This window comes from Bufo gargarizans, chromosome 2 (genome assembly GCF_014858855.1).
Source record: "Bufo gargarizans isolate SCDJY-AF-19 chromosome 2, ASM1485885v1, whole genome shotgun sequence".
NCBI classification, from domain to species: Eukaryota; Metazoa; Chordata; class Amphibia; order Anura; family Bufonidae; genus Bufo; species Bufo gargarizans.
This window is the reverse complement of record NC_058081.1, coordinates 557,456,907-557,470,492: the sequence shown is the minus strand read 5'-3', so window position 1 is coordinate 557,470,492 and position 13,586 is coordinate 557,456,907. Positions and strand designations below refer to the sequence as shown.

General features: G+C 41.0%; 1 protein-coding gene across 1 annotated transcript in view; it reads left to right on the top strand.

Moving 5' to 3' along the window:
- The first annotated feature begins 4,020 nt into the window (after positions 1-4,020).
- Positions 4,021-13,586, top strand: part of TRPM4 (transient receptor potential cation channel subfamily M member 4) — a 49,603-nt gene continuing 40,037 nt past the window's right edge. Inside the window, exons 1-8 of the mRNA XM_044278151.1 lie at positions 4,021-4,193; positions 5,842-6,022; positions 10,757-10,923; positions 11,027-11,204; positions 12,134-12,198; positions 12,866-13,048; positions 13,235-13,334; positions 13,453-13,571. Coding sequence (XP_044134086.1) covers positions 4,071-4,193; positions 5,842-6,022; positions 10,757-10,923; positions 11,027-11,204; positions 12,134-12,198; positions 12,866-13,048; positions 13,235-13,334; positions 13,453-13,571 — 1,116 coding nt within the window. The 5' untranslated portion in view covers positions 4,021-4,070. The remainder of the gene's footprint in view (positions 4,194-5,841; positions 6,023-10,756; positions 10,924-11,026; positions 11,205-12,133; positions 12,199-12,865; positions 13,049-13,234; positions 13,335-13,452; positions 13,572-13,586) is intronic.

Below are 13,586 nucleotides of genomic sequence, written 5' to 3'. Positions count from 1 at the left end.
CTGTGGCATGTGGAAAGGGGCATAATGCAAAAGCAACGTTTTTGAAATGTCAAAAATCAGCTAAAGTCATGTGGGATGTTTGTCCAGTGCCTCCTGTTATTGCCACTTGTTACAAACTGAGAGGGACAGAGTCCTTGAACTGAGAGACCTTAGGTTATCAGTCTGGCAGATCACTATGTGCGTAGGCCGAGATGTCAGCACTGCTCAGTGTGGCGTGTCCTGATGGGTGGGAGAACAATGATGAACTAGAATGACAGCAAGAGGTGCACAGAGACGAACCTCTGTACGGAACGGATCATCTGATTAGAAGAATGGCACATTCTGTACTGCAAGTGAAATTGGGCGTCACTTCCCAAGCCTAGGGGCAGTGTCTGCACAAACCGTCAGAAGGCGTTTCCACTGGTAAATCAGTGTCCAGACAGACATCCAGCTGCAGGTGTTCCATTGAACTCACGCAACTGCTCTCAAAGGCTATCATGGTGCACAGCAAGACGGCAATGGAGACTGGAATGGATGTCTATCCTCTTCAGCCATGTGTCCTGCTTTTGTCTCAGACGCAATGATCGGTCTGGAGACTATGTGGGCAACACCATAAAGAAGTCTTCACAAGGGAACGTTACTCAAGTTGTACTCTCAGGGTTATAGTATAGGCTGGCATAATGTACTGTAGCCGGACCCCTTTAATCTTTATTTCAGTATACTAACAGCTCCGCGTTACATTGATCTGGCTGTGGAACCAGTGGACTGGCCATTTCTCCAAAGTGTCCCAGGAGCAGCCTGCGTGGCCTAAATATGCTGCCACAGTCTGCAGCTTCTCCAGACTTGTCTCCCATCGAGCATATCTGGGACATCATTGGTCACCAATTGTAAAGGGATCTTTACAATTGATGATCTTGATGATTTTCATGCCCAAGTACATTCAGTGTGGCAGAACATTCCTCAGACAACCATGAATAGCCTCAATAATAGCATGCCAAGGCTAAGTGTCTGTATTTCTGCACGTTTTGCTCATACTCAATACTGAATAAATCAAGATCATTTGCATACCATTAACATGTCCATCGATCCTGTAATTTCCATAATATCACGACTTACTTCTTGGTGTTACATTTTCAATGTTGAGGAATGTACATCATTGAGGCCTTTTATCTGTTTCAGTAGTCTAAACCCATATCCTACCATGCATTGTACTGTCATGATAATAATCATAAATACACATTTAGCCATGTTAAAATGTACACAGGACTGAGAGATCAATACAGATACAGTAGCACAGTCCATGGACGAAAGTAAAGCCCTACCACATAATGTATCAAGGAATTGCATAACAAGCCTTGGAAGTTCTTTCTGTAAGATTCATAAGCCTCAGCGCTGGAGGGGCATGGACTGCATGCTGCTGTCTGCGGGAGCCTGTACCGTCAAGGGACCGGAGACTTTCATCACAAAATAGCATGTCGCTGCAGAGCAAGTGCTGGAAACATCAAATATCTGGCAGCCAAGAAGTAATAAAGAAACCACTCATCCTGAGCATTTATAATAATACATGTAATAATGTATTCCTACTCTAAATTATAAGAATATTACCAGTCGCTGAGGAGTTTAATGACCATACAACAGGGCCAGGTGTGTGCTCTTCTGCAGCATCTGAAATCTGAGTGTAATGTTCTGCAGCAGGTGAGGTGTGTGTTGTGAGGTTCTGCAAAGCTGAGGTGTGTATTATGATTACTGTTGAGCGAATGAAATTGAAACAAATTGACTTAGATCAGAATTTCTGGAAAAATTAGATTTGGCGCAAAGCCGAATTTCCTTGCGCTTCGTGGTAACTAATCAATTCTTCCTGAAATGCCAGTAAAAAAAAAATATATACCTACTCACCTCATCTTGATTAAAGAAACTGCACAAAATCTTGCGCGCGGTGACATCACGATGTCAGCGCGCTGGCCGGACCTCGTCCAGCCAGTGTGATGACCTGGTGACGTCATCACCGCGTGAGATTTTGCACGGTATCTACAATCAAAATAGTTGCAACGGCCTCTCCACAAGCAAATGGATGAGGTATGTTTTGTTTTGTTTTTGTTTTTTTACCACGGATTAACCCCTGAAAGGCCTCAATGTTAATGTCAGATGCCGTGATCAGCGATGAACGCGGCATCTGTTCTGCTGCAGCTGAGGTGTAAATTAAGTTCTGTACCATCTATGGTTGGCATTTAATCTTCTACAGTAGCTGAGGTGTGTATTATGAGGTTCTGCAGTAGCTGAGGTGTGTATTATGAGGTTCTACAGTAGCTGAGGTGTGTATTATGAGGTTCTACAGTAGCTGAGGTGTGTATTATGAGGTTCTGCAGTAGCTGAGGTGTGTATTATGAGGTTTTGCAGTAGCTGAGGTGTGTATTATGAGGTTCTACAGTAGCTGAGGTGTGTATTATGAGGTTCTGCAGTAGCTGAGGTGTGTATTATGAGGTTCTGCAGTAGCTGAGGTGTGTATTATGAGGTTCTACAGTAGCTGAGGTGTGTATTATGAGGTTCTACAGTAGCTGAGGTGTGTATTATGAGGTTCTGCAGTAGCTGAGGTGTGTATTATGAGGTTTTGCAGTAGCTGAGGTGTGTATTATGAGGTTCTACAGTAGCTGAGGTGTGTATTATGAGGTTCTGCAGTAGCTGAGGTGTGTATTATGAGGTTCTGCAGTAGCTGAGGTGTGTATTATGAGGTTTTGCAGTAGCTGAGGTGTGTATTATGAGGTTCTACAGTAGCTGAGGTGTGTATTATGAGGTTCTGCAGTAGCTGAGGTGTGTATTATAAAGTTCTGTAGTATCTATGGTCTCCATTTAATGTTCTGCAGCAGTTGAGATGTGTATTATGAGGTTTTGCAAAATTCTGGTGTGTATATTATTAGGTTCAGCAACAAATGAGTTGTGTATTTATGTTCTGCAAAAGCAGGGGCATGTATTATGGGGTTCTGCAGCAGCTGAGTCATGTTACTGTACAATACACACTTCAGCTGCCAATTACGTGTTATATAGGGGAATAGCTATGTATGCATCTCCCTTATATATTTGTGTAAAACTGTACAAGCGATAATCCTGAAAGATAAAAAATAAACCCATAAAAAGTACATAGTAAAAGGTAAGGTAGATTGTAAAATACCTATGACTGCAGCGTACGAAAGGTTGATCCCAGGTTCCTGTTTGCTGCAGTGACTTTTTTGATTTAGGAAATCATTGTTTAGCTACATTTTCTATAGGGTTCCACTTCTGAAACCTAGAGTGTTGTGGTCCCTGTCCTATTGATTTAACCAAGGCCAAACTCCTGACAAAAACATGACTGTGGTAGGATTTCAGCGTTTCATCTAGTCCATTTGGAAACTTTAGCAATGGTCTTCTTCACACCACAGTATATATTGGTTATTTACATGGCTAAATCTATAAGGGTGGCAGTCACACCAGAACCCTATTTCCTGAGGGGCCCAAACACTATATATATATCATGTAGTACATGGGTGACCCTGTTACATTGGGGCCCAGAAGCGTTTGCCAAATGACATAAAGCAATGAAAAAACAGAATTCAGAACTGTATAAACCTACCCAAGCCGTATGACCGATGTATTTGATGTCACTGGACTAGGAAGAGGCCACAGTGCTCATGGAGTGTTGCAGCCTCTTCAAACCCTGAATTGACCCCCACTAATCTGATATTGATGACCCATTCTAAGGAGAGGTCATCAATATTAAACACTTGTAAACTCCCTTAACATCTATCTTTATTGTGGATCATTACAATTCAGATTAAAAATCTAAAGCAGAAAAGTCTACACCATTTTCCGTATCAAACAGGCAAGCAAATCTGCACCAAAATCTGCACGTTTTGATGCAGATTTGCCACTGTGGATTACTTTTGATGAAAAGCAGATTTCATGCAGAAAAATGTGAATGTCTGCTGAATGTCTCCTTGTACAGATAGTTAAAATTATCCAAATGTGAATGTCCCCTGAAACTATATTTTATTTTGTATTCTAGAGAGGGTCAGTTTTGTCAGTGTGGACTGTCCCAGCAAAATCATGTGTCTGTGGCCATGGAGGACAATTTTGGAGCTGCCATTGTGAGCACCTGGAACTCAGCAGAGCACACGACCGAAGAGCCCACCGATGCCTATGGAGATATAGAGTTTGTTGGAGCTGGGAAGAAGCATAGCAAGGTGAGAAAGTTGAAATATCTCATGTGCTGTATTTTACTCAGCAGTAGGTTCCTATTATCATACCATTAATGACCAAGTAATTGATATATAAAGGGGGTGTCTTTACATTGAATGGAGCTGAGCTCTAATACCAGGACCAGTCCATGGCTGACTGGCATAGTAAAAAATAAATACAATCCAAACCATTTTTCCTCATCCCAGATGGCCAATTACTGGTAGAAACCTCAACAATAGTGGGGAACACAGAGACTCTACTTACTATTGTGGTAATATACTTTGAGGATATGTGAATGATTAAAGATTTACTACCAATGTTTGATCAGTGGGGCCCCAACCACTGTGCCCCCCACAGACCACTAAAATAAAGTGGCTTCTCCGCTAGTAATATGTCATGTCACTTTATGTCCTGATGGCTCTTTTTTTAAGATGGCTACGTTGATGGCCATTGACTGTTGTCCATGGGCTGTGTCTGGTATAGGAGCTAAGCTTAGTACCACTTAGGGCCAGAGCTATGTGCCAAGGAGGAGAGGAACCATTCTGTTTTGACCAGGGTATCTACAGGGGCTTAAAACTGTATGTAGATGATTATGGTCGATGTTTGATGTTTTTCTATAATGAGCTTTTGGTCCTGTCGATATTGTCAGCTATTTTTAGTCTCGTCAAAAGTTCTTTGCTGAGCGTTCACTCACATGTCAGCCATTCAAAACAGGTCGCTGTTCGGGAAACAAGTAAATGTTCCTCTGTACACTATGCAAATGCCTCTGTGTTACAGTATACGTTACTCAAACATTTCATCAAACGCCATTTTAGCCTTCACTTCAAAAGTCACAGTTTGCTCAAGCCTCACACCTACTATGGTTTCACGCCTCATTGACATTAGAAAATGTTTACCCCAAATAAACTTGAAGTATAAGGCCTCTTTAACACTTCAGTTAATCATGGACATGTGCTCTCTGTGGTCTCCACCTACAGCACACAAACCCATTGACTTTAATGCGTGTATTCACACATAAGTGATTTTTCATGGACTGAGGGTCTGTGATGACACTACGAAAGCATGTCCTATTTTTGTCCGTGATTAAAGATCCGTCATGCACATTATAGTCAATGGGTCCATGAAAACCACAGACACAACATGGATGCCATATGTGTTTGGTCCATGGTCTTTATGCATAGTTGTTAGGAAATGCTCTGGAAACAAATTTTCAGCCTAGCAGTGTCCATATAAAACACGGAGGGCAAAAAAATAGACACACAGATCCTTCCCAGATATCTTCATGGATGAATCACTAACCATCTTGCCTCAGATGGTGTCATGGACACGGATGTAGAAAGAGTAGATAGGGTATGTTCACACATAGTGGACAAGCAGTAGAATTTCCGTCACTTGGAAAATCCTCATTGTATTACAGTATCAGCATGTGGATGAAAGTTTGCCAAAACTCATCCACATGCTGCTAAAACAAATTAGCAGGAGAAGTTAACCTGCAGTGAAGATTTTAAGTCTCTTTATGCTGTGGATTTCCCCACTATAGTTCCTTAATGAGAGTAAATTAAGAGGATTTAATTTAGCGGACTCTCTTTGTCATATATTTCATGGTGAGTTAATTATGACATTCTATATTTATGCTTTATATTCTTTTTACAGTTTATTCGCTTATCAAATGAAACCGACCCCTCTATTGTATACAACCTTATTACTCATAATTGGCGGATACCACCCCCAAACTTGGTGGTGTCTGTAGTGGGAGGAGATGGAGACTTTAAAATGAAAACATGGCTGAAGGACATTCTGAGGAAGGGATTGGTCAAGGCAGCACAAAGCACAGGTCAGAGGTTAATGAATGAATGAGTGTTATAAAGGGACGAATGATTATATGTTAAGTCAGTCATACAACAATGTGATGTGGCCCAGACCTTTTATGATGCTGGTTGACCCCCCCACACCCCTAATTATCTGATACAGAGGAATCAATACTATTGCCCCAATTTCCTTTCTATGATCTGTAATCAGTAAGGAATTAGACCAGCCACAACTGGTCCTTTCAATCCAGGTGACCCATAGTATCTTCATAGGTTACCTCCATTGACTATAACGGGATCCAGCAGGGATCCAGACAGTTTCCAGCATGAGCGCTGGGTTTCATACGCCAGTTTTTGTCTGGTCAAAACCTGGTGCTCATGTTGGATTCCTGCCGGATTCCATTATAGTCAGTATGGTCTGGTGGTGCATGGCAGTATCTGGCTAGGCCAGATATGATGTACTGTAAAATGCTGGAACAGCCTGCCGGATAGCTTTAGCACAGATGCAGAACTACCCTAAGGCTGGCCATACAGATTAGATAGTTGTCGGTTGAACACTCAGCTAGTTGTGAGTGCTCATCTGGCAGTCATCTAAGTCATATGGCCATCTTAAATACAGATGCTAAAAAATGGTCATATTATAGTTATGTGTACCTCGTTCTGTACTTTTTGAGTGAAAAAAAACCCAAACCATTACTTTTCTAGAAACCATTGGACCATTAAACGATTGTCCAATTCATGATAGTCCACATTGCTGTTAAGAGGACCGGTCACCAGTGATGGCCAGTTCGCATTGTTCACCCGCGAACATATGCGGGCTGACATCTTTTTTAACAAGTCCAGCCCTTACCTGTGCCTGTGCGCGAGCCGGTTTGAAAACAAGTGCGGTCAGCGGGAGCAGGCAGTTCCGAGAACAGCCACCGGGGGCCTTCATTGAGCTGTTCTCTGAACTGCCTGCTCCTGCTGACCGCATTTGTTTTTAGACCAGCTCGTGGCACAGGCACAGGTAAGGGCTTACCTGTGCCTCGCCGGACTTGTGATAAAAGATGGCAGCCCGCATATGTTTGCGGGCGAACAATGCGAACTGGCCATCATTGCCGGTCACCTCTCCTGACGTATCTGTTTTCGTAACTACTTGCATTTCCCTTGTAATAGCAATTCTGGAGAATCTATTCTTATAACTGTTTGTTATGTCATTCTTCTGTTATTCCAACTAAAAATGTATGAATAATTTGCCAATTTAGTTGTTCGGAAAGTCCATGAGGGGACGGAGAGGAGGATGGGAATGGGAGTGGCTCTAGCTTACAGTTAATTACAGTGACTTTCCTCACACCATTGCTCTCTTGGGCTGTGCAGTAAAAGGAGGGCGCACCCTTTCGTCAGGGGGTGTAGAGTGCAATGGCCAGCATATGGTGTAGGAGTCAGAAAACCAGGCCAGTGGTAGAAGAACAAATCTTTCTTTACTGTAGTGCAAATGAGCTCTTAACAAGCTCTGCCTCTGAAGCCACCAGATGTAAGGCAGCTATCCTATAAGTCAATGTTCGACCCTTTAAATAGGCCTTGAGACATGACTTGGATAATAATTGAGCCAGTATCTCATCTGCAGACAGCTGTTTCAGGGTAATTGCCCCTCATCAGTGCAGAGCAGAGAGTACTGGCTTAACTGTAGTGCAAAATAGAAGTTGCAGTACATCCAACTATACCAACCACAGTGCCAACTGTAAACAGTGCAATTCTCTCCCAGATAGCGATGTATGGATTTATGGAAAGGATGGGAATTATGGCCCTCTTCTCTCTCTCTGTCTCAAGTCTCCTGTAGAATCTATGGCGGGGAATAATGTTTGTGTAATGGCTGTAATGTCTACTGCGGGGTACAAGGTTTTAGAGACATGACTGTCCAAGTATGTCCAGGTGTGAAGGGTGTTTAACAGTGTCACTCACTGCAGTAAAGTCTTCATAGCTTTTGGTAGCAGGTTACCTTAGTGACTCCAATGCTCGGCCATGCAGACTCTAGGGGGCACATTTATCATTTAAAGGGGTTCTCCGGGAAACTAAACTAAATAAAAAAAAGAAATATTATGTCATAGTAAAAACATTCATAAGTATCTTTATTTATCAAAAGAAGCTCATTTTCCCTAGAGAGTTATCATTGTGGGACTCTAAAATGGCTGGCATCAAGTCATTGCGTCAGAAACACGTCCTAAAATGCCCAGTACACTCACTAGGACGGGCTGCATCAGCACCAGCAGCTAGAGACACTGTTCAGCCTGAGGTAACAGCTACTTCCTGGTTGAGCCGACCGCTAGTGAGATGTGAACGCGCATATTAGAGCATACGCACTGTGCTTAGGCAGTTCCCAGTGAAGAGGAGGGGAGAAAACAGTTCCCTGGAGACGGTGTTTGCGACCCGTCTCGGGCACCTCGCAGGGCTCTGCCAGCCTGACAGGAGTGAGGGAGTCCGGCTACATCATCACAAATCATTTCTCTGCAGCACAGTTTTCGGTTCTGTGCTGTGATTCGTCTGTATGTTCGTTTTTCCGTTCCGCAAAAAAATAGACCATATCCTATTACGTCCGCATTACAGACAAGGATAGGACTGTTCTATTAGGGGCCAGCTGTTCTGTTCCGCAAAGTACAGAATGCACATGGATATCAGATCAGTTTTTTGTGGACCGCAAAATACATACAGTCGTGTGCATGAGGTCTAAGATGTAGCTCTTAGACATAAATGTATAAACATCTGTGTTTTCTGCAGCCTAGACATGGATATTGTAATAAATATATTGCCACCTTACAAACTAGCATTGTGGTCACACAGCCGAGAAATCTGTGTTTTAGATCGGCTGTCTAAATTACGCCTGGGTAGGAGCTGGTGTGAGATGCAACTTTTTTGGGACATTTTGAAAAGTTGCAAAACAAAAATGAGTCATAATCCAGGACTAATCTGATGTTCTCGTCTAGAAAATAGAACTCATGAGGAATTGACGGAGGCACACAAAAGTTGTAAATACCGTCAAAAAGTCGTAAAAACGCACTTTGCGACTTTTTTAGATGACAAACCAGGCTTACCTGGCTTGATAAATCAGCCCCTAGGTTCTTTAGTTATAAAACTTCCTTGGGCATCGGCCCACTGGGAAATTTTGCAACACGGGTTGCAACATTTAGTGCATATTTCTGAGACATTTGGTTCCGTTCAACAACATTTGGTGAGCCTCGCCACTTTTTGAATTGGAGTGAAAAAGTAGGTAAGGATTTCAGATTAGAACGCCTTTAAAACCAAGTTCTCACTTCAGTTATTTAGTCTGTTATTTCACTCAGTGATTGTTAGCCAAAACCAGGAGTGAAGCCTACTCAGAGATGAGTTATAATGGAAAGATCTGCACCTGTTCTGTGTTTTTGACCCGCACCTGGTTTTGGCTCACAATAACTGAACAAATAACTGAAGTAAGAACTTGGCCTAAGGGCTCACGCACACGAACGTGTGCCGGCTATGCCTGTATTGCGGCCCGCAAACAGACGATATATGATCACATATGCGGATCCATTCACTTGAATGAGCCCGCAATCCAGAAGATAAGGTGCGGAGGCATGGAGCAGAAGGCCACAGGAGCACCACGGAGTACTTCCATGGCATTTCGGTCTGTGCCTCTGCACCACAAAAAAATAGAAAATGTTCTATCTTTTTGTGTTTCAGACAGATCAAGCTGAATGGGTCTTCATTCTTCAGCCTTGGTCACATGGACAATGCATGTGCATTGGGGACTGCAATTTGCGGTCCCCAATGCATTGCAGGGATAATTTAATTTATGATTTAAAAAGTCGCAAAACAACTGCATCTGGCGTACAACACATTGCACTTGCCCCAAGTATATTATTACTGTGCGCCATTTTATAAATTTGGTGCAATCTCACAAAGCAATGACAGACTTAAAACTGACACCAAAAACACTACAAATGATACATTTCTTAAGTTTTAGTTGGCATGTTCTACTTCACTTTACAGCTGATCATCTGTTTTTTTTTGGGGGGGGGGGGAGGAATTCTTCTAACAAAGCTGAATTGAAAAAAGTGGAAAACCCCCTTTCGACTTTCATCTTCTTATTCTCAAGTTTCACCACTTTTCAACCTCTGCTCTTTCTTTCTATTCACAAATCTAACACCTTATCCTTGTTTTAAATTATTCTTCCTTCCTTCTTCCCACAAAGACTACGGGGGTCATTTATTAACATATTTATGCCACTTTTGGCATATATCAAATGCAGATTTTGTTGCATGCCAATTTGGTAAAAAATCTGAGACTTTTCCTCCTCACACAGGGAAGCAGATGGGCTTCCCCCTTCAGTTTGTGGCATGGAAAATGGCTTGAATCTACGTCAGCAAGGGAGCTGGTATAGACTTACGTCTGTCACGTGGCCTCCTGGAGGAAGCGGCAAAGTGATGTAGAGGCCTGTGTCTCCAGCAGCACAGAGAGACTTAAGACCAGCATGGAAAACACTTTGGTCTTAATAAATGCCGACCTATAATTTTGATGTTTACTTCTTTTGTTTTCTCATAAATTGACCAAACCTTTGCAACTCAAATTTCTGGCAGATCCTACTGGCAAGGTCTTCTTGACCTTGCTCAATGCAGTGTATTACACTTGTTTGCACTTGACTTGTTATAGCTTCATGGTTTATCTTATTACACGTCTTTCTTAAATAACCTAGTTAAAATTAATACAACATAAAAAATAAGATAAATTTAACACTGTTATAATGACAGGTGCCTGGATCATGACTGGTGGATTGCAGGTTGGCATTGGAAAATATGTTGGTGAAGCTGTCAGAGACCACGCCACTGCAAGCTCCAATTCTAGGACCAAAGTGGTGGCAATGGGCATTGCACCCTGGGGAATTGTAAATAACCGTACCAGCCTTGTGAACCCTAAGGTGAGATTTTACTGGTTGAGAGCTATGCTCCATTTTCAGGTGACAAACAGATATATCTATTGTAGACCATTCAGTGACTCATTGTTGACCTTGATTTACACAGGGATCTTCTCCTGCAAAATACTATATGCAAAATGTGGATGGACCAACATATTCTTTGGACAACAATTATTCAGTCTTCCTTTTAGCAGACGATGGAACCAATGAAAAGATGGGAGGAGAAACCAGCTTTAGATTCAGGCTTGAGGAGCACATATCTCGACAGAAAACTGGAGTTGGCGGTGAGAAGGCTTTATTGAAGGACATGACTGAAAGAAACATAGTGCAACAGCTGGCAAAATAATTATTTTAACTTGCCCTATATACTATATTCTCTTAAAGGGCATTTTCCCCTAAAACAAAACAAATACTCTTAAAGGCCAAAACAAAATTATATTTAAAAATGTTTAGTGCTGTTGAAAAGAACATTTACCTCATGGATCCCCCAGTGCTCAAGTACCAATGCTTTCTTATCCCCCACTGCTCTCAGCTGTCTGGTCCACCGATGATATTTTAACCTGGGTTTGGGGATATAATCACTAGACCATTGAGCAGAGAGGGGCAAGAAACTACTAGGGGGTTCATGAGAGGAGTACTGCTTTTTACATTTTTATTGAACACAATTAGCAATTTTGAATAGAATTTTTATTGCCCAGAAAATCCTAATTTATCCTTCATTTTATCTATTCAGCTCAATGAAAATTTGAACATCGTTATAAATTATGAAGTCATTAGCAGTGCTGTCTGGGAAAACTGTTGGGCTTCCCAACAATCTGCTGCTCTGTCGTCCTGTGTAAAGGGACCTTTAGTCTCTCAACTTTTCTGGGACACTAAGGGCTGTATGACACCAACAGATTATCTGACAGGTTTTCTGACCAATCATTGGTCACATGGCCTATTACACACACAAATCTTTTGTTATACACACCAACTATTGGTCTGATTGGACAGATATTTTCAGATAATCTGTTGGTGTAATACAGCCTTAAGAATTGTAGAGGACAAATTAAGGATTTACTGTATATTTTAAGGAAAATCCTGTCTAATTTACCGTAGTTTTAAAAAAATCACAAAGCTACAATTTACTGTATATTAATTTGCTATTATTAAAATTATTTAATTTCTCTTTTAATTCTAATTTGCATGTCTTTCAATGCTTGTTGTTGTTTAGGTAAAGGAAGCATTGAAATCCCAGTTCTGTGCATGCTTATTGCTGGAGAGTCCAAAATGTTGGAGGTAAGGATCTAGTAGTAGTAAATGAAACAAAATCAGCTCATATTTATGTTAGAAGAAACCAATTGAACACAATACTAGTTTTCTGAAACATTCTCTTGGTTGGACACCTGGGAAAGAAGAGTTGCCTTTCAATAATGTTACCTTAGTTCTTGAACATCTTCTTGCCCACCTGTGCATTCTTCTACTTTTTTTTTTCATTCTCCTTCCACTTGTTTTTTGACCTTTTCTTGTTCTCTTTCTTACCTTCATTGTCTTCTTCTTCTCCTTTTTTCTTCTTCTTCCTCTTTTTATCCTCCTTCATCTACCTTTTCATCTCCTTTTTACTTCCTCCCTCCCTTTTTCTTCTTAATAGTCTTCTACTACTACCACTGCTCTTAGTTTTTTTTTTTTTTTGCTTTCGTCTTCTGCTGTTTAATTTTCCTGTTCATTACCCCCTTTTTCCTTACCTTCTCTTCTATTTATCCTGCTTCTCCTTCTTTTATTTTTCATACTCCTCTTCTTCTCATCCACCTTATTCTTCTGCTCCCACACTTCTTCCTTATTTTCTCATATTTCTTCTAATCACTTAACTCTTTCTCTTCGATGTCCACTCATTCATAACAACTTTTTGGGTCATGTTATAAAAGTTCTATGATTGATTGCAATATTTATTTTTTAAATTACCTAGAGAGTTTACAAAGCCACAATGAGCCCCATCCCATGTCTTCTGTTGGCCGGTTCTGGTGGAGTTGCCGATTGCTTGGCTGAAATTATAGAAGAGTCACTTACCATGGAATCTATCCATAGCCTGATAGAAGAAAAGTTGAAGCAACACTTCCCGGAAGAAAACTTGACAAAAATGATAGGAAAGGTTGGTAGAATTTTTTCATATTTCATAAAATATTGAATTTTTTTTTTCTTATGAATCACATGATTGCTAATGTCTGTAATTGACTCAGTGAACACTGTACTTAAACTATATACTTATGAAGCTTGCATTAAAAGGCTGATAAATATGTTCAGATAATGTTATGACAAATTCTTCTTTGAAATTCAGATTGAGAAAATTGTGGAAAATCGAGAACTGGTCACAGTATATTCTGATGCTGATGGGACAGAGGATTTTGAGACTGTGATCTTGAAAGCTCTAGTAAAAGGTACACCAGTAATGTTTGACACTATTACATTATATACAGATATATATATATATATATATATATATATATATATATATTTAAAAACTGGACATTAAATACATTTCTGATTATAACACAGCTTGCAAGAAGCAATCAAGTGATGCCACAGAATACTTGGATGAGCTGAAGTTAGCTGTAGCCTGGAACAGGGAAGACATTGCCAAGACTGAATTGTTTCACGGCGAAATTCACTGGAGGGTACAGTGCCAATAT